Genomic DNA, 22,140 nt, shown 5'->3' with positions numbered 1-22,140 from the left:
GGGGTGGGTGAGTCCACAGACGCGTCCCACGGGTCCAGAATCATACGTTCCATCTCAGCTCCTTTTAAACGAGACCGCCGAGCTGACGGCATACTCCAATTTTGCAAACAGTTCTGTGTTGCGTTACGGAACGCATACTGTTAATTCCTCACAAGCATCGGCTCGGATAGAGAGTCCACGGGAAGCACTATGCACTCTTTTCACATACACGGCCAACTGAGTGGTTGGATGGGAATTACCAAGTGACGGGGGAGTCATTTTCTCTGACCGGTTCGGTATTTAGGGCATCGAAAAAGAGATTTTTTCCTGGAATCTGACATTTCACATTCCTACTGTGTGCAATGGCAAAAGGACAGGGAAGAGTCACTCTATCCCTGGCAGGGTGAAAGGTCACATTTGTTTCTCAACAGTATATACATGCCAGTATCAGTGTCGTGCATTGACCATCTCTTCTGATGAAGCATCTGGTACTCTCTGGTCATTGGCGTGGCTGATTCAGAGAATGGACAATGGGCTACCCTCATTTGGCTTTGTGAGCCACCAGAGAAGAGTTGGAGTTCCCATGCTCAAAGAGTCATGGTTACTGAGTTGGTGGTTCTCGCAGGCTCCAGTATCTCTCCTTGTGTTGGAATGAGTTTGAATGAAATCAAATTGAGGGTAACTTTAGAGTAATCCCCCCCCCCCCTCCCTCCCCGTCCTCTCAAACCATAAGATACAAGTTGTGTGAAATATTGAAGTTGCCCCTTGTTTCAGACCTGTCTCACCTTGGCATCCATGGTCATGGAAAGATGGAAGGAAAAAAGAAAGAAAGATGGAAAGAAAGAAGCAGACGAGCATAACCATAAATGATCTGCATAGTCTTGTGTGTGAAATCACACACACAGCACTTGCAAAAAGTCCAAGCTGGACCTCGTGGCCTCCGGGATCAGACAGGTTAAGGAATGCACATTTAGCCAGCTTAGGATTCAACAACCTCTTTGCTCCTGCTCAGCAACTGAAACTGGCATGTTGAGTGCTTCCCACCCATCTACTGTATACAGTACAGTGTCTGAATACCAGGCTGGTTAGGTGTGGCAGTGTATTGTAGACAAGTGTCATAGGCCAGTGTAGTGGTGTAGTAGTCTTGCTAGTAGCTACTAAATGCAATGTTCAGTGTCTCAACAGAAAAATAGAAGCCATATGAAAGTGTTAAATTCCAGAACGTTTGATCTGTCCATTCTCACTATAAGTATGTGTGAGTATGTGTGTGTGTGTGTGTGTGTGTGTGTGCGCGCGCCTGGGGGTAAGTTGTCTAGACCATAGCATGTTGTGAATAAACTTGCTCTCGTATGGATACAAAGGGCTGATGACATGCAGATGCTTCCACAGTCCAGACGTCTCTCTGCCAACCATCTCTCACGCCTAGTATCCAAAGAGAAACACATCTCTCTACTTCCTGTGAACACAGGACCCAAAGAAAGGTCCATTGTTGATCGAAAACAAGTTTCTGGCCATCAAGGGCATCCATGTTAAACATTTAAAGACACTACAAAGGGCCTTGTGTCATAATGACTTTAATTGCATAATGGCCAAGCCGCCCACTGACTCTTTTAAGGGCTTTTGTGCAAAAAAACCCCCATGTAAGTGCAGCTGGATGGTTTGAAATTGCAGGGGTAGTTCATGTGTGGTATGTCGTGTGCGTGTCCTGTTTAATCCTACAAGGATTTGATGCTCATCTAAAATACGTAGATTGTCTACAACTTAAGTACTAAGCTGTCAACAGCCTTCGAGAGCATTTCATTGAGATTATCAAGCAGGCACTTTCTCCCTTCTGTGTTTCGCTGAGTTAGCCCCATGATACCTCCAGAAGACTTAACAGTGGTGTCTCGCATCCCAGACCCATCCCCTTCACACTCATGATGGATTTTCTACCATGATGGGTTCTTGACAAATAGCAACAAATTCTTCGGTCATTCCTCTTCATTGTTGTGGCTGTTTGAAATCCGATCAACATCACCAGACAAACTGCAAGCCCTTGATGCGGGCACCAACAAATACCGACAAGTACCAGCAAATTCTTTGGTCACTCCTCGTCATTATTTTGGTCATTTATGATCCAGTCAGCAACATAACCAGAAACCCTTGATGTGGGCACTCACAAATACCCACAATACCAACACATGTTTCAGTCAATCCTCTTTGCAATAGGTTCAATCCAGGAAAATGGTTGCTGCACCGTCTCAGATTTTGCTCAACGTCTATCTACCTGATATTTATATAAATGTAAATTCAATTGAATTAAAAAGATACATCTGAAAAATGCCTTATTTTGGAGGCCATGTTTGGGCATTCAAGTTTGTACTTCATGCCCATTAGTTTTATACACAGTAATGCCCTAGATATGAAAAAAGGGCAAAACTGGTGATACTGAGGATCTTGTAAACTCAATATTATTTACTCAATAACTGTGATTTTGTATCCACATCAATCATTATTTTGTCTGCCAATATAACACTTTAAGTGATGTTGAGCCATTATTTGAGGTATCTGCAACAAATGCACATGCAAAGGACAAAACACAATGTGATTGCATTTTTTGTATTGTTCATAGGACTAAAATGGTATGTGGAGTAGCTAATAGGAACACAAACACAAATTTGATTTGAATATGGTACAACACCGCCATTTGTACACTAAATGCCCATATGCTGAGTTACTTCCACATACTGTAGTTGTTCAAGTGCCTGCTAGCTACCCCACATACCATTTTAATCCTATGAAAATGACAAAAATCCCCTTGTTTAATCCTTAAACATATAAAGCCCATTATATGTGGAGAGCTCAAATATTGGTACAACATTAATGAAATATAGTATGTGAAGAAAAAAATAATGATTGATAAAACGTGTACAAAAGGAAGTTTATACTACCCTTAATGTCACTCCTTTTGCACTTTTTCCCCAATCTAGGGCCTTGTAAAAATATCAATGAGAGTGCTATAACTTTTAATGGTTCAGTCATACTGAGAACAAGTCATTTCAAGGGCTGGAAGTAATATGAGGACATTTGATTTGAGCAGAAATATTTTACAGGCCTTGGTTTTAGGACCCATTCTTGATACAGGCAGGGTTTGAACAAAATGTGGCAACAGCCTAATTTGATTTGACACGAAACGTAATAGTAGCAGTATTAGCAAACTGGTGCCAACTGGACAGACAGACTCTGATAAGGGTTTGCTGAATCTAGGCCAGGTTTGTTTCCACTCTTAACCTTGCTCAGATGATCTATATAGGCTTACACGGAAGACTACTGTAAATCACAGCTCTAAAACTGGCACGCTTGTCTGTGCTACACAGGTCTTCAGCAGCCTCCTGTGGTCTCCAACACTCTGGGGTGCTAAGGCCCCCCTATGATAAGGAGATTTTCAAAAACGTCAGGGCTAACCATGTCCCTCCTGCTTCAGCCCTCTGTGCTGTTTCATGTCCTGATGTCAAACATCTGCGTCAACAAACAGCGGCCCAGGAGATGTCAAGTAGTATGGCACAGTGTGTGCGAACAAAGCGTATTCAGCTATTCGGTGAGCGTGTAGGGTCATGCTGCGATCTCCTGCCGCTTCCCAGCTTTCATAGCCAAAGAACGAGACAGAGAAAAAGAAGAAGAAAGTGGAGAAGAAGAAGAAGAAGAAAAAGAAGAAGAAGAAGAAAAAGAAGAAGAAGAAGAAAAAAGGACAAGAAGATAGGAAGGAGAGGAAAATGGGAAATAAAAAGACAAAAAAAGAAGAAAATACAAGAATAAAGGTGTCAATGAAAAACAGATGTTACTCTCTCCAGGAATGATCGTGACTCCACCTAAAATGCCACCCCCCCAACCCTCCGCCCTACCCCTCCCCAAACCCACACACACACACACACGCACACACTCCTTGATATGGCGTCTCCCATGGGAAATATCAACCTTCATGGATCCCTTGACACCTTAACATGCCGGAGCCTCCAGCCATCTCTTTATGATAATATGAGATGAGAGGAGAGGAAGCCTTTGAGTAAATCAGCCAGAGTGTGAGGGTCAGAGGCCCTGGCCGGCCAGTCCAGATGCTCCAAATGAGGCCGTGTTTGTTTATCTGGGCCACGTGGTGTGTGATGGATAGGTGCTTGCGCATACACACGCACACACACACAAATACACAACTGAAACAACATGACATGCCTCCTGACATAGGACAAGTGAGTAGATAGCCTTCCCTGCACAAGCACCACAGGGCTGATTTCAGTGCCACATGGGGAAATTGTCATGTAGTCTCCCCTGGTGGATTTGAGAGAGGTGGTGACAGACCCTTAAGGGACAGAGGTTTTACTGGGACACGCTTGAAAGGGACGTCAGGGACTACGTTCTCAGGTGCAAAAGGAATGTAGTTAGCAAGGCTCCGAAACCTGAGGCTAGGGCCCCTCTTGTTTCCATTGCCACCTCAGATCCTTTAGAATTACTGTAGTCTGCATTGATCTTTGGTCTGCAGAGGATTCTCACAACTAGTCCATTGGTGTTCTAGTGGTCACCGACTGACATTTTCAGCGGCTGTAATGACACTCTGTGACCTCTGACTCCCCTTAAGGAGGGATGCTTTGACCACTGATGTTCTAGTGGTTGCTTCTATCATACAGTAGTTACCCTTCCGTATACACATACCACAGGGCTGATTTCAGTGCTGCATATATTAGGTAAATTGTCATGTAGTTTTCCCTGGTGGATTCCACCTATGAGAGGTGGTGATAGACCCTTTCCCCTGGGCCACCCAAAAAAAAAACCCACAGATGCCCGCAGACAGACACAGCTGTTTAGGACACACTCACAACGACACTTTAATAGCCCTTCTGTCCCCCCCCATCCAGACGCAGACAAACCGCGGAGGCAGGCCAAGGTGCTGACAGGAGAATCACACACACACTCGTAGAGCGTTGACAGACAAGTCTGCATTGGGACACACACATCTCAACAACTGACACCCAAACTAGCATCATAAATCTGAGAAAAATTACCACACACCCTTCCATGACTCGATGTAATATCAGAGAATTCTTAAACGTCGGTCCACCCACATCATTCTCCATTTGACCAGACAAGTATTCGTAACTCAAAAGGACCTTTTAGAAAAGGGGGGTCCGAGCATTTTTTGACAGTAGTGACAACAGGCAAAAAGGGTAACACATTCCGATTGCCTAACAGCACTTTAGAGGATGTGAAATGACCTGCCCCTGTGCAGCTGAGAGACAGAGGCACCAGAAGATGGAGAAGAACTCGACACACATTTCACCTCGCGTGGTGCTATGCTTCACTGTTTCCGTAGATACGGCAGCAGACTGATGGTGGCTTCGGGCTGTTTTTAAAACGCACACCACTGGCTTACAGGCTGTTTACCAGAACTGGGGAGAACATGCCAGAAGTCTGGCAGATGCTTGTGCCATGCAATCGCTCTCAGATGAATGAAAGACCTCTGTCAGAGGCAACTCATCATGGCAATGTTTTAGCCCTGTGAGACTGTATCCACTGGTGTGCATAAGTTTAGGAACCCATGCTAAAGTTCCCAGCTTTCTTCTCGTTTAAATCGACTAAAAAGAGGAATCTTTTTAAAAAGAAAAATCCAACCTTTGCAAAGAAATAAATGTTTTTCCTTAAAATACAGGGGACATTAGTAAGGAATGCCCCATGTTAAATTCCCATAGAGGCAGGGACATTTGTATTTTAAAGGCCAGTTATTTCATGGATTCAGGATTCTATGCATTCTGATAAAGTTCCCTTAGCCTTTGGAATTAAAATAGCCCCACATCATAACATACCCTTCACCATACCTAGAGATGTAATGGTTCTATTTACGTTAGCCTAATAGCTCAAACCATTATATACAGTATATAGCCATATCTACAGTATAACTATAATCTAACAATATTGACTTTTATGAGGAATAAGATGCCATCTTATTATGCAAACAATTAGGTGGACTTACAATCTCCTTGACAATCTTCTCCAAGATCTCCCTGTCCTGCATGTTGTACAGGAAGCGTGAGGCGGGCGGGCTGGCCATCAGGCGCAGCTGCTGGACGTTGCCCGGCGCGTTGGCGGCCGGCGTGATGCCCACCATGAAGAAGCGCACGCCCTGGTTCTTGGCGTCGGCCATGGCCGAGAAGATGTCCGGGTTGCGCGGGTGGAACTCGCCGTCGGTCAGGAACACGGCCACCTTGACCGCCCCCAGGCCGGACTCGTGCATGTACAGGTGGGTGAGGTTGGTGATGGCGTAGGTGGCGTACGTCCCCTGGCCGATGTAGCGCAGCTCCTGGACGCGCGCCCTGAAGTTGGCCACGCCCTGCCACTGCCCGAAGGTCTGCTCGGTGAAGGAGCGGCTGCTGTACTGCAGGACGGCCGTGCGCGAGCGGAGGCTCTGACCCGTCTGGAGGCGCACGCCCTGCAGGCGCTCCACCACGTCGATGACAAACTGCTTCTCCTGAGCGTGGTTGTCCTTGGCGCTCTCCGAGCTGTCCACCACAAACGCCAACTCCAGACTACAGTCCTCTGCCAGCGGGTCTTAGGTGGACACAAGAGAGAGAGAGAGAGAGAGAGAGAGAGAGAGAGAGAGAGAGAGAGAGAGAGAGAGAGAGAGGATGAAGAATACATATTAGTCATATGAACTAATAATACTTCTTCACTTTAACGCATATTAGGAATTAGTATTTGTATTTCTGCTGGACCCTGATCACTCTAATCCCTGATCACTCTAACCAGATGTGTGTTTACCTGCATCATAATATCATCACAATACTATTCGGTGTGCTGTTAAAGACTAGATGTAGATGCAAGTGTCCTTATTCCAAACTTGTCAAACAGGCCTTAAACATTTAGACAGGCCTTAAACAGTTTTTTCATCCCAATTTTCCATAAAAATAAAAAGTTCCTTTTTTCTTGCCACCACTGAAAGGAGGTCACACAGATAGCCCTATCACAGAGACGCATAAATCACACTCATGTTTCCAACAGGATTATGACAGATAGGGAACTAGCCTGAGGACAGGCATGGCACAGAACCCAAGAACAGAGGCCCTCCGGCAGGCTGGGAGAAGCACATCGAGACAGGAGATCCATACTCCATATGTACACAGTTAGATAAGATCAGAGTTCAGTCTCTTGGCCATCCTCATAATTTTCCATGGTGTTGAAAAATTCCATGTTCCCATCATGGCGATAGATATTATCTGACAGCATTTTAGCGTTTTTTTCTTTTTTTTATCTTTAGGTTTTACTGGATTGACTTATCAATCGAAGCATGTCAACTGCATGCTCTGACAAGGCTGTTAGTGTCCCACTGTCTGAATAAAGCTTTGTTGGACACATTCCACTCTTCCATCCATTCTCTCTCTCTCTCTGTCTCTCTCTCTCTCTCTCACACACACACACACACACACACACACACACACACACCACACACACACACACACATATACACTGAGAAATTAGTGATGCTTACTTTGACCATTTTTGGGGATGAGGTTGGTCGTCAATGTCTTGCCGTTGGTCCTCTTTCTCGGCCTGATGTCCACTTCTTCCTCGTAGTCCTCATCGTAGTCGTCCTGCCGCTGAGCCTCCAGGCAGTGGAGTCCACAGAGCAGGAGCAGGGGGAGCAGTGACCAGTGCATGCTGTCCCTAATACAGGGGCATTCACCCAGAGCAGACTCTAGTCACCACACAGATGGAACGACTTAGAGACGGACTTAACGGACGACCAAACAAACCAAACGAATAAAGCAAAACATCTGTCTGTGTGGATTTCTTATTCTGTGTTTTTTTGTCACACACACACACATACAAACATATAACACAATCTCTGGTTATCTCTCTTTCTCTCTCTCTCACATACACACAAACACACACACACACACACACACACACACACACACACACACACACACACACACACACACACACACACACACACACACACAGTGATACACAAACACTCCCTTTGTTTCTTTTACATCCTTTTGTTTCTTTTAAATCCAAGACAATTGAAGTGGCATTCCAAACGTTCACAGATGGCAAATAAACACTTAAATGAATACAGAGAGAAGGACCAGACTTACTAACAAGAGTTGCAGCAGAGTCTGAGTCTGCTACAGTGTTCAAACAGATCCTCAGTCCACAACACCAGAAAAGTGCTGAATCTAGCAGAGCAATCCAGACAGAGAGGCAGGCGCTTAGGCAGAGATCCTGAGGCTCAAACCATATTATGCACCATGCAACAAGCAGTGACAAAGACTAGTAACATGAGGAATCAAGCATAGAGGTGGAGAGAGAGAGTACGAGAGACAGAGACAGAGGTCTGCAGTTAATTCAGAGTCAGATGTGCCAGCTGCCATCCTCCACAGGTGTCAGTCAGCCAGTCCCCCTGGCCATTTATTGGCTGGATCGTCTTAAGGAGGTGGGGCAAAATGAGAAACTGTAACCTCATAGGACTGCCTGTATGAAGAGGGTCCAATGAGGAACTCTGAACTGAATGAGATGCAATACTTATGCATCCACTTATACGTTTTGCTTATGCAGAGAAAGAACATATGATTTTCTGGAGAAACTTTGATGACTTTGGCGAAACATTCAAACTTGTGACCCTCAAGAAAGAGGGCTAAAGCAAGTGGTCCGCTTGTACAGTGTGACCAGTTGGATTCGCATGGGGTTCGTTCATTCAGTGTTCCTACATGAGCTTAATAGGAAAGGTGAGGTGAGTGAGTTTATGTTGTTAAGCAGCGTCTCCGTTTCTTTAGTTACCCCCAGAAGCAACAGAAGCTCCACACCCAGGACCACACCTGGCCAGGGCAGCGTGCCATGCATTCACATGCATGGACGACAGAGAGAGAGAGAGAGAGAGAGAGAGGGTGGTAGAAGGACAGAGAGAGAGACAGAGAGAGAGACAGGGAGAGGGAGAGAGAGATAGAGAAAGGGAGGGAAACAGAGGGGGTAAGAGAAACAAAGAAAAAGATGAAAAGAGGAAGGGAGACAGACAGAGAGAGAGGTGGAGTGGAAGACGGAAAAGAGGGGTGCTAAGAGAGAGTGACAGCAAAAAAAGTGTGTGTGTGTGTGTGTGTGTACTGTACATGAAGAAGAGAGAGAATTTGCATAAAAAAATGGTGTGTGTGGAAAGGAGACACAGAGACAGAGACAGAAAGACCATTTTGGCTGACAAGTAAGTTAAGAGACAGAAAGAGTGTGCGGTGATGAAGAGAGATGTACTGGAGGGAAAACAAGGACAGAACATGAGGGAGAAGAGAACAGTTCAGCAGCAGCATGAGCTACTGATGCCTTCAGGCCAGGCATACCTCCACACACACACACACACACACACACACACACACACACACACACACACACACACACACACACACACACACACACACACACACACACACACACACACACACACACACACACACACACACACACACACACACACAGTCCCTCTGCCGTGGCTGCATCAGGAGCTGGAGCTCTCTCTCAGGTGACATCTTCAAAAGGTCACTCTCAACTTTGGATCCACAAGGGCAAAAATATCTAAATTACGTATACAGGAGTTTAATCAGAATTTAAATGCATTTTTAATGTTGCTTTCCAAGTAATTTCAGTGTGAGCAATTACATATACAAAAACTACAAACTACAATACAAAGACATCTATACAGGAGTTTAATCAGAATTTATATATATGAGGACCTTTTTTCCACTACGCTGTATACACCATTTTACACTTTAATGTATATCTAATGTTGTTTGCAGAAGTAATTGCAGTGTGAGTAATTACATGACTTGGATGTTTTGAATGTTTTGGATTTATAGTGCTTTGGAAAAGAGCTATTCATATATATATATATATATGAAGAGATACACACACACACACACACACACACACACACACACACAGAGAGAGAGAGAGAGAGAGAGAGAGAGAGAGAGAGAGAGAGAGGGATTTCATTTTGAGACTGAAAGAAGGTCAATGAAAGGGTGATAAAGATAAGAGTGAGATGGAAATTGATGAATGCAAAGATCATATCACGTCATAAAAAATCACACAGTCACGGGTGACTTTGAGTAACGTTGCAGCTATGAATTACCGCTGGCGATCACTATTTCCTGCACAAGCAGCTGGCAGAGAAAGTGGCAGCCTTGCTCCCGCCCCCACCACTCCTCCCATTCGTTAAATCCAGACCCCAAGGGCAAAAAGCAAGGAAAGGTGAGCTGTCATTCAGAAATGCTTTCATGAGGGATGGGATCGTTCAAATCTGCTTCTGATCCCTCCTCTCTCTCTCCCTCTCTCTCTCTCTCTCTCTCTCTCTCTCTCTCTCTCTCTCTCTCTCTCTCTCCATATCAGCGTGGGACCACTGCGTTCTGACATGCTAATATATAGTCAGGCTGTGCGCACAGGGAAACGCCTCACCTCTGTAGTACAAGCATATCGGCACGGAAAAAGGAGGTCATCCCTCACTATTAGTAAGTTGCAGGCGGCAGACTTGCAGCTATAAGAGAGAGAATGCACAGCCAAAGCAATCTATGGAGATGTGTCCACACTAGGGCTGTGCAATTAATCGATTTGAAATCATAATCACAATTATGTATTTAGGACAATGTTCAAAATGTGAAATTGTAACATCGATTTTTCACTTTAACTAGGGTAATTACTGTACTTATGCTTGCAAGTGTTACATTTTGTGGCAAAAATTCAATAATATGTTTTAATATTTAAGTGATAACATATTAATATATATAATATTAATTAATCTTAAAAAGAGCAAGATTTGCACTTAAATCCCAATGGGGAAATTATTTGCAAAAAGTTCAATAAAAAACAGCATAATTGAAATAATGTCTTGAATTTTGTCATTTCACAAAATAATCGTAATCGGAATCATAATCAAAGATCGTATTTTGAGAGAAGAAAATCAAGATTTTATTTTTGGGCAAAATCGAACAGCTAGTCTACACTGTCAAATGTGTTTAGTAATGTTGAATGATTTCAATTAGCATACTGTAGCTGGAGGCAGTTGGATGAAGTATTACACGCATTTGAATTATCACATTCAATAATTTCAGTATATCTAAGCTTTCCTCAGGCTGTTAAACCCCCCCCCCCCCCATATTTTCTATGTCTTGAGACTGATAGTCCAATAGCATAGGTGACATTCCTTTTTTATAAGGACCGTGCAGATATACTTATTCATCTGCATCTAAAGCTGGGCCTTAGTATTGGCACCTTACGCTACCTGACATGCTTCTGATACCACACAACAGCTACAGTTCATACACAAGAATATCACTTAGTTGGACACTTTGATCTTGAAAAATTCCATCCTGTATTGGAAACTATATAATGGCATGCAACGCTTAGATCTCAAATCCAGGTATTGGATGCCAAACGCCTTTTTCCTAAAACGTTCAATTTTGACATAATCATTTCAAAAGGCTTTAACTTAAAAGTGATAAGAGATAGAGACTTTCTGTAAATAATAGAAATATTAAGGATGGCCCAAAGTTTATGTAGGGCTTAAATGTATCCAACTAATTTGCATATTATGACGTCATAATGACATCATATGATGGCGGCCATCCAGATTTTTTAATTTTCATGATTTATTTTATATTATTATAAAGATATTAATATTATTATTATTCATATTTTTGCTGACAGACATACACATCACCAGGACATGAAAATGCAAAAAGAACAAACACTGTACTATACTGAATGGTCAGGGAAATAGTAAATCATCATAGGCTCCTAATAGCAAGATGACGGGAATGATGATGACGCTGCGAATTTATGTAGCAGGCCTTTTTCCATAGAGATAATGAATCCCTATTCATCCAGGTGACACTTCTTGTAGTGTTTCATGGTGTGGTACCTCTAATTGCAAGGCACAACACATAGGCCCACCACACACTGCCTACACCTGTATTTTGTCTGACTATGGCCTTTAGATCTGCCACTTTGTTTTGTTTGTGTGAGGTTTTTTTTGTTTTGTTTTCTTTGACAGACATACACATCAAAAGGACATGAACACACAGAAAGAACACACATTGTGCCATACTGAACGGTCAGGGAAATAGTAAATCAATAGTGTAAATAATAAACAATAAATGGCAAGATATGATGGGAATGCACATTTCTGTGGCAGGCTTTTTGCTGTAAAGATAATGAATCCCTATTCATCCAGGTGACACTTCTTGTAGTGTTTCATGGTACTCATTGCAAGGCATAACATAAAAACCCACTCCACACTGCCTACACCTGCAGCCCATTTTGTCTGACGGCAGCTTTTACATCTGCCACGCGCGCCGGCCAAGTGGAGAGCACTCGCATGGCTCCGTCTATTGTCATTCACGTTGCGACTCCCCACACTGCCTCTACGTTTCTCCTAGCTCTCATATGGACATGTCAACCTCATCTAACACATCTATTGATATTGGACAATGGCTCCACTACGTTACTGTCCTCGCGATTATGGAGAGGCGCTGTCACTGTTGAGGGAGCATATTGCTAGCGCGATAAAAACACAGTGCCCCGACGCCACTTTCGTTCTCCACACACAACTGACACGTCTGATGAGGGTCTGCTAACTGTTTCATGATAGGCCTTCTTCTCATTGCAAGGCATAACATAAAAACCCACCCCACACTGCCTACACCTGTAGCCTATTTTGTCTGACGACAGCCTGTAGGTCTGCACGCGCGCCTCCCGAGTGGAGTGAATCAGCATGGCTCCGTCTATTGTCATTCTCGTTACGACTCCCCACACTGCTGCTACGTTGCCCCACAGCTGTCCTATAGACACTTCGACCTCCATACCAACATACCCATTAGTATTGGACAATGGCTCCATCACGTTACCGTGCTCGCAATTATGGAGAGGCACATGGAAGACCGAGCAAAATGGCTAGCGCGATAAAAAAGGCAGAGAACGTTCGTTCTCCACACAACTAACACGTCTGATGAGAGTCTGCTAACTTCCCTATGAACACTTCCCGTGAAATACTGTTCCTAACACTGACATTGGGCAAAAGATCCACGTTTGTGCTTGGTGTAGGACTTATCTTTACGTTGTCCAGCTGCAGCATTGCTTGCTAGGCAGAGACGCGTGTGAATAAACGAATCCCTGTCAGCCAGATAGGCAGATATTTTACTTCAAAATCACTGTCAGTGAACAGAAGACCCAACACTTCATTCCTGGTAAACTTTTTTGATGTGTTTAGACAATAATCTAATGCTATTAATCGTTTACGTTCACAATATCGCTCTGGCACAATGGCTCACAGCAAACTAGCTCAGCTGATATTTCGCACTGATTTAAAGTGCCCTTCCTCGAATATTTTGTATAGAAGCATGACGTAATTCTGAGTCGGGGACGTAGTATGACATGTCTGCCAACTAGTGGCAGGGGCAAAGCCATCGATATCTCATATCTCGATATCGATGGCTTTGGGCAGGGGGTTTGAACGAAATTTGACGCCCTATTTGACCAACTCGGCCGTTTTATCCAGTACCGCATCTTGTCAAGTTAACTCGACGGTGGCGCTTAGAGGGTTAATCTGTTCCTGACCGTAACATACGCCTGTGACAGCTGCTGTACACGCCACAAAATCACAGGCACATCTGCATAGCCAGGCTAATGCTACGTGTGCCCCGTAGGCCTAGAACTAGGCTACATTGCACAGTGTACAGTATGCAGAGAGAGTGAGAGTAATTTAAGGTTGTCATGGGACACAGAGAGAATGTTGCTACCATATGGACAGCAGTAGTTCCATTGAAGAGAACCTGTAAATTCTACTCACAGTCATTTCCAGTTAGGTGGGTCGGATATGCGCGAAAAGACTCCTCTTGAGGTCAAAAGGTCAACGGCACCGCTGTCCTCTGGCACATGATGCCTCCGCCTTCATCTCTGTGCGTGTGCCTGTGAAAGTGCATAGCTGGTACTTCGTCGAAATTGGGAATGTGTGCGAATGAATGTGGACCCCCTGAGGAAATAAAGAGGGCATCAGTCAGCTCTCCCGTCACCACTCCGACTCCCCGCCTGGTCAATCCACCTCGGCTCACCTGATCACAGCCCTGAGCCAGGAATGTTTTACAGGTGCCACCTTATAAGCACACCTTGCCTGCATGTTAACCTCATGACAAGCACAGATGTGTGTCCGCAACCGCTCCCTGATGCTGACTCAATAACTCCCGTTAATCTTAGCTGCAGCCTATAACCTATTGACCTCATGACTACACCACACATGCAAACCTAGGGCACAACTTCTCCGACACTGAGGTACTGTAGCACTTCTCGTCAATCTTGGCGTCACCCACAACCTGAACTGATTATGTATTGGTGTGGAGACGATTGAGATGAAAGGCTGATGGTCAAGTCATGAGCCAGTGTATTTCCCCACATGCCAAATTGCACATATGCACCCATTATCTCCCTGAGATTTTGTATGTCTTCATCACTAAAAAATGCATGGGAACGTGTGATCTACGGTTCACAAACAGTATTTCATGTCTTGGTGTACTGACAGTCTGACAGGGAGGCTACATAGGGTACATAGCTGAACCATTCTGTTCACAGTGCATCTACTGCTACAGTTAGCTTCCACTGTAATCAGTGGATCACCAGATGTGATAGCAAAAAAAATCGATAAGTCTTCTCAAACTATTTTTACACTCCGCAAACAGAGTACTTCACTTGCGGACCCGGTGTAGCTTCTCACTGTAGACCTCTGGATATGAAAGGCCAAAGGGGATGGCCGTTGATTAGCTCCAAATGTCTTCCAATCCATCACAGCTACCTCCTTGACTGCATCTTCATCAATGAGAAACTGTAAAAGAAGAAAAATATTGTCCGTAAAAGACGCACCATAGACAGGAAACACATGTAGCTGTCAGCCTCAAAGAACATGTCATCTTTTGAAGAAGTGCAAAGGTCAAATGCAGAGGTCAAGAGGTGACGTGGCATTTGTCACAGGGAGCAGCCAGCACACTAGGCATGATGGATGGAGAGTCTGCATGGGTGTGCGGCTAAGCTGCAAAAAATGAGACACTAACTAGAAAAGCACTCAGAGAGCGCAAACCCCCTGCCAAGTGAAAACATAACCGCCTCCTGGATCCAGACAGTGACACAGATCACTCCCAAAATGTAATGGTTTCTTTGGGTCATTTTAGACTTTCCCTGAAAATTTCATCGAAATCCATCCACAACTTTTTGAGTTATCTTGTGAACAAACAAACAAACAAACAAACAGACAAACAAATAAACCCCGATGAAAACATAACCTCCTTGGCGGAGGTAACTAAGAAATGGCCAGAAGAAGGCACAAATCTAAGGTCATGGCAAATTAGACCCGTGTAATAAGACCAAAGCTCAACCTGATATTAACATGAGAACTAGAGATATATTATGCCTTAAAGTGAACCCACATTATAAGGCATCCAATAGTCACTAAACCATGCAAAAACACTGCATTTAAAAATCATCTAAATTTGCAGACATACCAAAGATTCATGGCATACAGTAATACAATAGCCATAGGCACTGTGTGGCACAGTGTTGACTATAGTTCAGTGTATACAAACAGAGGGTTTGCATGCGGGAACACAGAACAAATTTGGGTCTGGGCCTATGGCCAACCCTGGCATTTCTGTGTGTGACCACATTGCTGTGTACTGTGATTTATTTCAGAACAGATTGATGTGGTCTACAAAAAAACCCTCTCATCCTGGGCATATTCTCTCTTTCAGCACTTTTTCATATTCTCTCTGGGAATGGAATGGCATGGTATGGTATGTCTGCATAATTGAGCCCTCTAGGACAAGTCAACCGGCAAGAAGTAGGAAGACTGGAATCAATTTACCTGGAGTAAAAAAAAATGACTTTGAAACCGACCCAGCCACACCATGTTTTTATTATGAGACTGAATGCACTGACTATGTTATGGACTGCTATGCGCCCAGCGTTGCCTGTGTGTAGATAAACTGCCTTCTGCCAATGGGCCTTCAAGATGAAGGAACGTGGGGAAATGGAAGACAAATGCCCAGAAGAACACTGGACATTCCTACATGATTTATCAAGGCACTGACTGGCAGCTTAGCCCCCTAAACCACGGGTTCTCTTTTTTTTCGGTTCCAAAGACCCCCTGTGGGTGAGAAAATATTCTGAGGACCAGCTCATAATCTTAAAAAATGAAGCATATGACAATTGTATTCTCTGAAGTTGTGGTCACGTTCACTATCCTGTGTTTGCCAGCCCATAGTTGCAAGGGTGTTTTTTCCGCTCACAGACACTAGGTGGAAGCGAAATGGTCACCATTCAACCCAAAAAAACATATAACCATTTCAATGACTGCAAAGTTTTTCAGTTAGGGTAAATCAAGCTAAAAAACCTAGTTCCTCTTTAACCTGAGTGGGAGCAAAGACACAATTATAAGTTTTATTGGTGAAAGGGTCATCATCTGTCATCAGAGGAAAAATATTGTTTTGTTCCGTAATGGCGCTAACATTGTACACTGACATTACTTTTCTAGGATTTTTATGGTCTTGACTGAGGTCGTTAAAGTTCATTAATGTCTGGATAACCTACTGAGCTTGATGTACTGTAACAAGACTTTTGATGCTACCTAACCTCGACCCTTCTCAGATTGACAGTGGGTCTGGCAAAGGTTAATTGACTTACAACTTCCAGCAGGGGTGTAAACTAATGAAATTAATCTTATAGTACTTTGGTAATAGTTAAATGCAATGATCTGTTCTGAGTACTGCTTTGACTAAAGGAGGTTGAAGAGTGCGAACGTGGCTCAAAGGCTCAAGGCCAAGAGCCATTTCAAGTGACTTAACAAACTCAGACTAACACTTAACAATTTAAAGAATGCCTGTACATCCACACTGTCAACCAGAGGCTGAGCCAAAGGCTAATTGGTCATTATTATCTGAAGAGTTTAACATTTTTTTGTTAACTTCCAAAAGGTGAGACACCGAGGAAACTGCTGATCACAAATCAGAAGTAGTGTAGGCTAAGTGTTCTGCCTCTGGCAATTATAGTTTTAGTTACGCAGTTTAGTGCCATCTAGTGGTTCCTTTTGATATGCAGTTGTTATGACAGCCCCACTGTATTGTTTGATTTATGACCATAGCCATAGCAACAAGGACAACCATTTTTGATATTGTTAAGCAGCAGATGTGTGTTGGGTTTTTGCTGAATTGTTATCTTTCAACATCCTTTGTGTTTAAGCCCTCGACAAGCATCGTCCGTAAGTTTAATAATTGCTTACTTAAAGTAGATTATACATTTTGTGAAATTATTGGGTAGTTTCTCATAATTCTATCTTTATTTGATAATTCCATGCTGCCTTCTGTTTACTGATCAGCTACTGCTGGATGCCTTTTCACTGGTGTTAGCTTATAGTATATTTCTTAAATATAGAATACTGAATACATGTACTATTGTATCATTTTCAGTTTTACTCATTATTCATTAAAACCGGAGCTTGGAGGCTAAATCCTGACTCGTGAGTTTTCTTGAAGGAGTTAGGCTGGCTGTCAAACTGTGTTCGAAACACACAGAGAGGACAGTACAGTAAAAGGACGTCTCTCAAAGAGGTAAACCATCACAACAACGGAGGTATGTCAGACAAACAATCACACCACTCTGGTGGTTCAAAAGCAACAAAATCGTCTGCAGCAGCAGCAGCCCGCGCCAAAGCAGAAGCAGCTAAAGCTCGTGCAGCCTTTGCAGAGAAAGAGGTTGCAATGAAAATAGATAAAGCCAGACTGGAAGCAAATCTAGAGGCCCTCAGTCTGGAAAAAGAGGCTGCTGCCGCAATAGCAGAAGCTGCAGCAGAATTTGCAAATGAGGGATCCTCTGCATCACATATAATAAGCCAAGATGATATCGGTGGCCTAAGAGAGCTATTCTCTGCAGAGAGTGTAGAGGAGCGTACACGAGACTATGTACACACATTATCCATGATGACCCCAAACACAGAGCCAGTCAGTGCTACCAAACATTATGTGCCTGAGGCCCGCATAGGACATGGAGAGCCTCCACTCACTGGAGGAGGACACATTCATAGTTCTAAAATACCACATCAGCCACAGGAATCATACAAGAACCCATACTCACACGTACATACACAAGATTATAGTCCTCCTACAAGGCCTACAACTGTTAAAAGAGAGAAAGCACATTACAAACCACAACCCGACAACACACCAGGATTTAATGGATTTCCCTTCTCTCCCTACATACCCGCGCCGCCACTAATTAAGCAACATCCACCTGACGACATGATAAATATGGCTAGATATTTGGCACGCAGGGAAATAGTCAGCACAGGCCTAAAACAATTTGACGATTGTCCTGAGTCATACAGGGCGTGGAAGTCATCCTTCCTAAACACCATTAACGACCTGAACCTTTCTGCAAGCGAAGAGTTAGATCTGCTGACAAAATGGCTGGGCAAAGAATCCTCCAACTATGTCAAACGGCTCCGGTCTGTCCACATAGGGAATCCCATTGCGGCCCTGCAAATGGTCTGGACACGGCTGGAGGAAGTCTACTGCTCTCCTGAAGCTATTGAGCAGGCTCTTCTTAAAAGGCTAGACAACTTTCCCAACATTTCTAATAGGGACTACCATAAACTAAGAGAGTTAGGGGATCTTTTAATGGAGCTGCTCTCTGCAAAGGAAGATGGATATCTACCAGGGCTCACAGTGCTAGACACAGCCCGTGGCATTAATCCCATTGTGGAGAAGCTGCCTTTTGGGCTACAAGAAAAGTGGATCTACCAAGGGTCTAAATTCAAAAGAGAACACAATGTCACATATCCTCCATTCTCTTTCTTCACTGATTTTGTTTGTCTTAATGCAAAAATAAGAAACGACCCAAGCTTTGCTCTGTCCAACACCAGCTTTAATTCACATGACAGGTCTACACCAAAATTCAAGACTAAAATACCTGTGACAGTGCATAAGATAGATGTAGATTCCCCTACTAGTCATGACGCTGACACCAGCCAGATGGATGATGTGGCTAAACACTGCCCTATCCATAACAAGCCCCACCCCCTCAAGAAATGCAGAGGCTTTAGACTAAAGACGCTAGACGAAAGAAAAGCACTTCTAAAAGAGCAAGGCATATGCTTTAAGTGCTGCGCTTCTAACTCTCATCTAGCAAAACAGTGTAAAGCTATTCTGAAATGTGTGGAGTGTGACAGTGGAAGTCATATCAGTGCTCTGCACCCAGGCCCACCCCCCTGGTCATCACAGACTGCCGTGCCTCATGTAAAGGACGGCGGGGAGGGAGAAGAACAAAAACAATCTACCAATGTCAGTGCAAACTGCATGGAGGTCTGTGGAGAAGGCCGCGCTGGGAGGTCATGTGCCAAAATTTGTCTTGTTAAAGTCTATCCACACGGGAAACCTGAAACGGCTACAAGAATGTACGCTATGCTCGATGATCAGAGCAACAGGTCATTAGCAAGGTCTGAATTCTTCGATCTCTTTGGTGTTTATGACACCGAAGCTCCATACTCCTTGAAGACCTGTGCTGGCGTAGTGGACACGTGTGGCAGAAGAGCTGAAGGTTTCTACATAGAACCAATTAGTGGGGGTAACAGCTTTGCACTCCCCACTCTGATTGAATGCAATGAGATACCTGATAACAGGGCCGAAATACCGACGACCGAAGTGGCCCTACAACACCCACACTTAAAGTCTATTGCATCACAAATCCCGCAGCTAGATCCAAATGCTCACATTCTCCTACTACTAGGCAGAGACGTGCTAAGAGCACATAAAGTCAGACAACACATTAACGGGCCTAATGACGCCCCCTTTGCTCAGAGGCTAGATCTTGGCTGGGTCTTAGTAGGGGAGATGTGCTTGGGAAACGTCCATAAGCCGAACGTCTACAGTGCAAAGACCAATGTGCTGGAAAATGGACGCCCTTCATTATTCACTCCATGCCCTAGTCACATACAAATCAAAGAAATCTCTCACACACAGACAAACAGAGCTAAAGAAAAAACTTTAGGGAATCTGGTCTTTCAGAAAACTAAAGATGACAACAAACTTGCTCTTTCTATAGAAGATGAGTCATTTCTGAAAATTATGGATGAACACATGTATAAAGATGAAGCCAACAGCTGGGTCGCACCTTTACCCTTTAGACACGCCCGGCCACGCCTTCCTAATAATAAGCCACTGGCTCTCAGTCGTCTTTCCTCTCTGCGCCGCACTTTGGAGAAGAAACCTACAATGAAGGAACAATTTCTAGGTTTCATGCAGAAAATCCTCGACAATGATCATGCCGAGGTTGCACCACCACTTCGAGAGGATCAAGAATGCTGGTATTTACCGACATTTGGTGTATATCACCCGAAGAAGCCTGACCAGATCAGGATTGTTTTCGACTCCAGCGCGCAACACTATGGTGTTTCTCTTAACGATGTTCTGCTCACCGGGCCAGACTTAAATAACAGCCTGTTAGGTGTCCTGATCCGCTTCCGGAAGGAGCTAGTGGCCATAACAGCAGACATCCAACAGATGTTTCACTGTTTTGTGGTGAGAGAGGACCACAGAGATTACTTGAGGTTCTTATGGCATCGTGACAATGATCTCACAAAGGACATAGTGGAATACCGTATGAAAGTCCATGTCTTCGGCAACAGCCCCTCTCCTGCCGTGGCGACATATGGACTGAGACGAGCTGCCCGAGAGTGTGAACAGGAGTATGACACTGCTGCTGGGCATTTCATAGAGCGCAACTTCTATGTGGATGATGGGCTCATCTCACTGCCCACAGAAGCCGAAGCCATTCATCTTCTTCAGAGAGCACAGACCTTGCTATCGGAGTCGAACCTGAGGCTGCACAAAATTGCCTCTAACAGCCCTGATGTCTTGAAGGCCTTCCCCAAAGAGGATCATGCCAAAGACATAAAAGATCTCGATTTTGATGGAGAAACAACACACACACAGCGCAGCCTCGGGCTTACATGGGAAATTGTTACTGACACATTCAGCTTTCAGGTGTCAGAGAACGACAAGCCTTACACACGACGTGGTGTACTGTCAACTGTAAATAGCCTATATGACCCCCTTGGCTTTGCAGCACCTGTGACAATACATGGAAGGCTCTTGCTTAGGGAACTTTCAGTGGACAGCATGGAATGGGACTCACCTCTGCCTGAAAATAAGAGGATGGAATGGGAAGCATGGCGTAGTTCACTAAAAGACCTCAGGGAGCTCCATGTGCCTCGGACCTATACACCACAGTCTCTGTCAAAGGCTAAAAGAAAAGAGATCTGCATGTTTTCAGATGCATCCACCAAGGCTATTGGTGCTGTGGCCTACCTCAAGACCATCAGTGAAGATGGGGCCTGCCAGATAGGATTCATTTTGGGAAAGGCAAAGTTAGCTCCACAAGTAGACCTCACAATACCACGACTTGAATTGTGTGCTGCAGTGCTGGCAGTTGAGATGGCTGAACTCATTGTGGAAGAGATTGACTTTGAGCCAGACGCCATACACTTCTACTGTGATAGTAGAGTTGTTCTAGGATACATATACAATGAAACCAAACGCTTCTATGTGTATGTGCATAACAGAGTACAAAGAATAAGACAATTCACCAGTCCAGAGCAGTGGCATTATGTGTCTACTGAGCACAATCCAGCAGACCATGCTTCAAGGTCAGTGTCAACATCACAGCTGGCGAGCACTTCTTGGCTGACAGGACCAGCTTTCCTACGCAAACAGCATGACTTGAGCACAACCAATCAGGACCCATTTCACCTGATCGATCCAGATTGTGATGCCGACATCCGGCCTGAAGCAGCAACATACGTCACCCAAACAAGCCTAAAAGAGCTTAGCCCTGAGCGCTTTGAGAGATTCTCAAGATGGATCACCGTCTGTAAAGCAGTTTCATCTCTCATTCATGTGGCCCGTTCATTCAAGTCTGCTTGTGCTGGGAAAGACTCTAAATGCAAAGGATGGCATCACTGTAATCAGCACCCTACAGCTGATGAACTGTCACAAGCTACCAAAATCATCATTCAGTCTGTGCAAAAGGTGACTTTTCCTGAAGAGATCAAGGCACTATCTCAAA

At 44.2% G+C, this 22,140-nt stretch overlaps 1 protein-coding gene across 2 annotated transcripts in view; it reads right to left on the bottom strand.

The window, feature by feature from the left end:
- LOC134071470 (collagen alpha-1(XXVIII) chain-like) overlaps positions 1–8,319 on the bottom strand; it is a 39,245-nt gene extending 30,926 nt beyond the window's left edge. Inside the window, exons 1-3 of one of the 2 annotated variants that reach the window (XM_062528197.1) lie at positions 8,103–8,319; positions 7,490–7,696; positions 5,978–6,552 (exon numbers count right to left, since the gene is read on the bottom strand). In XM_062528197.1, coding sequence (XP_062384181.1) covers positions 5,978–6,552; positions 7,490–7,658 — 744 coding nt within the window. In that variant the 5' untranslated portion in view covers positions 7,659–7,696; positions 8,103–8,319. The remainder of the gene's footprint in view (positions 1–5,977; positions 6,553–7,489; positions 7,697–8,102) is intronic. The other variant, XM_062528198.1, reaches the window with a different exon arrangement.
- Positions 8,320–22,140: the final 13,821 nt, after the last annotated feature.

This window comes from Sardina pilchardus, chromosome 23, assembly GCF_963854185.1.
Source record: "Sardina pilchardus chromosome 23, fSarPil1.1, whole genome shotgun sequence".
NCBI lineage: Eukaryota > Metazoa > Chordata > Actinopteri > Clupeiformes > Clupeidae > Sardina > Sardina pilchardus.
This window is presented reverse-complemented; position numbering and strand designations above follow the sequence as displayed.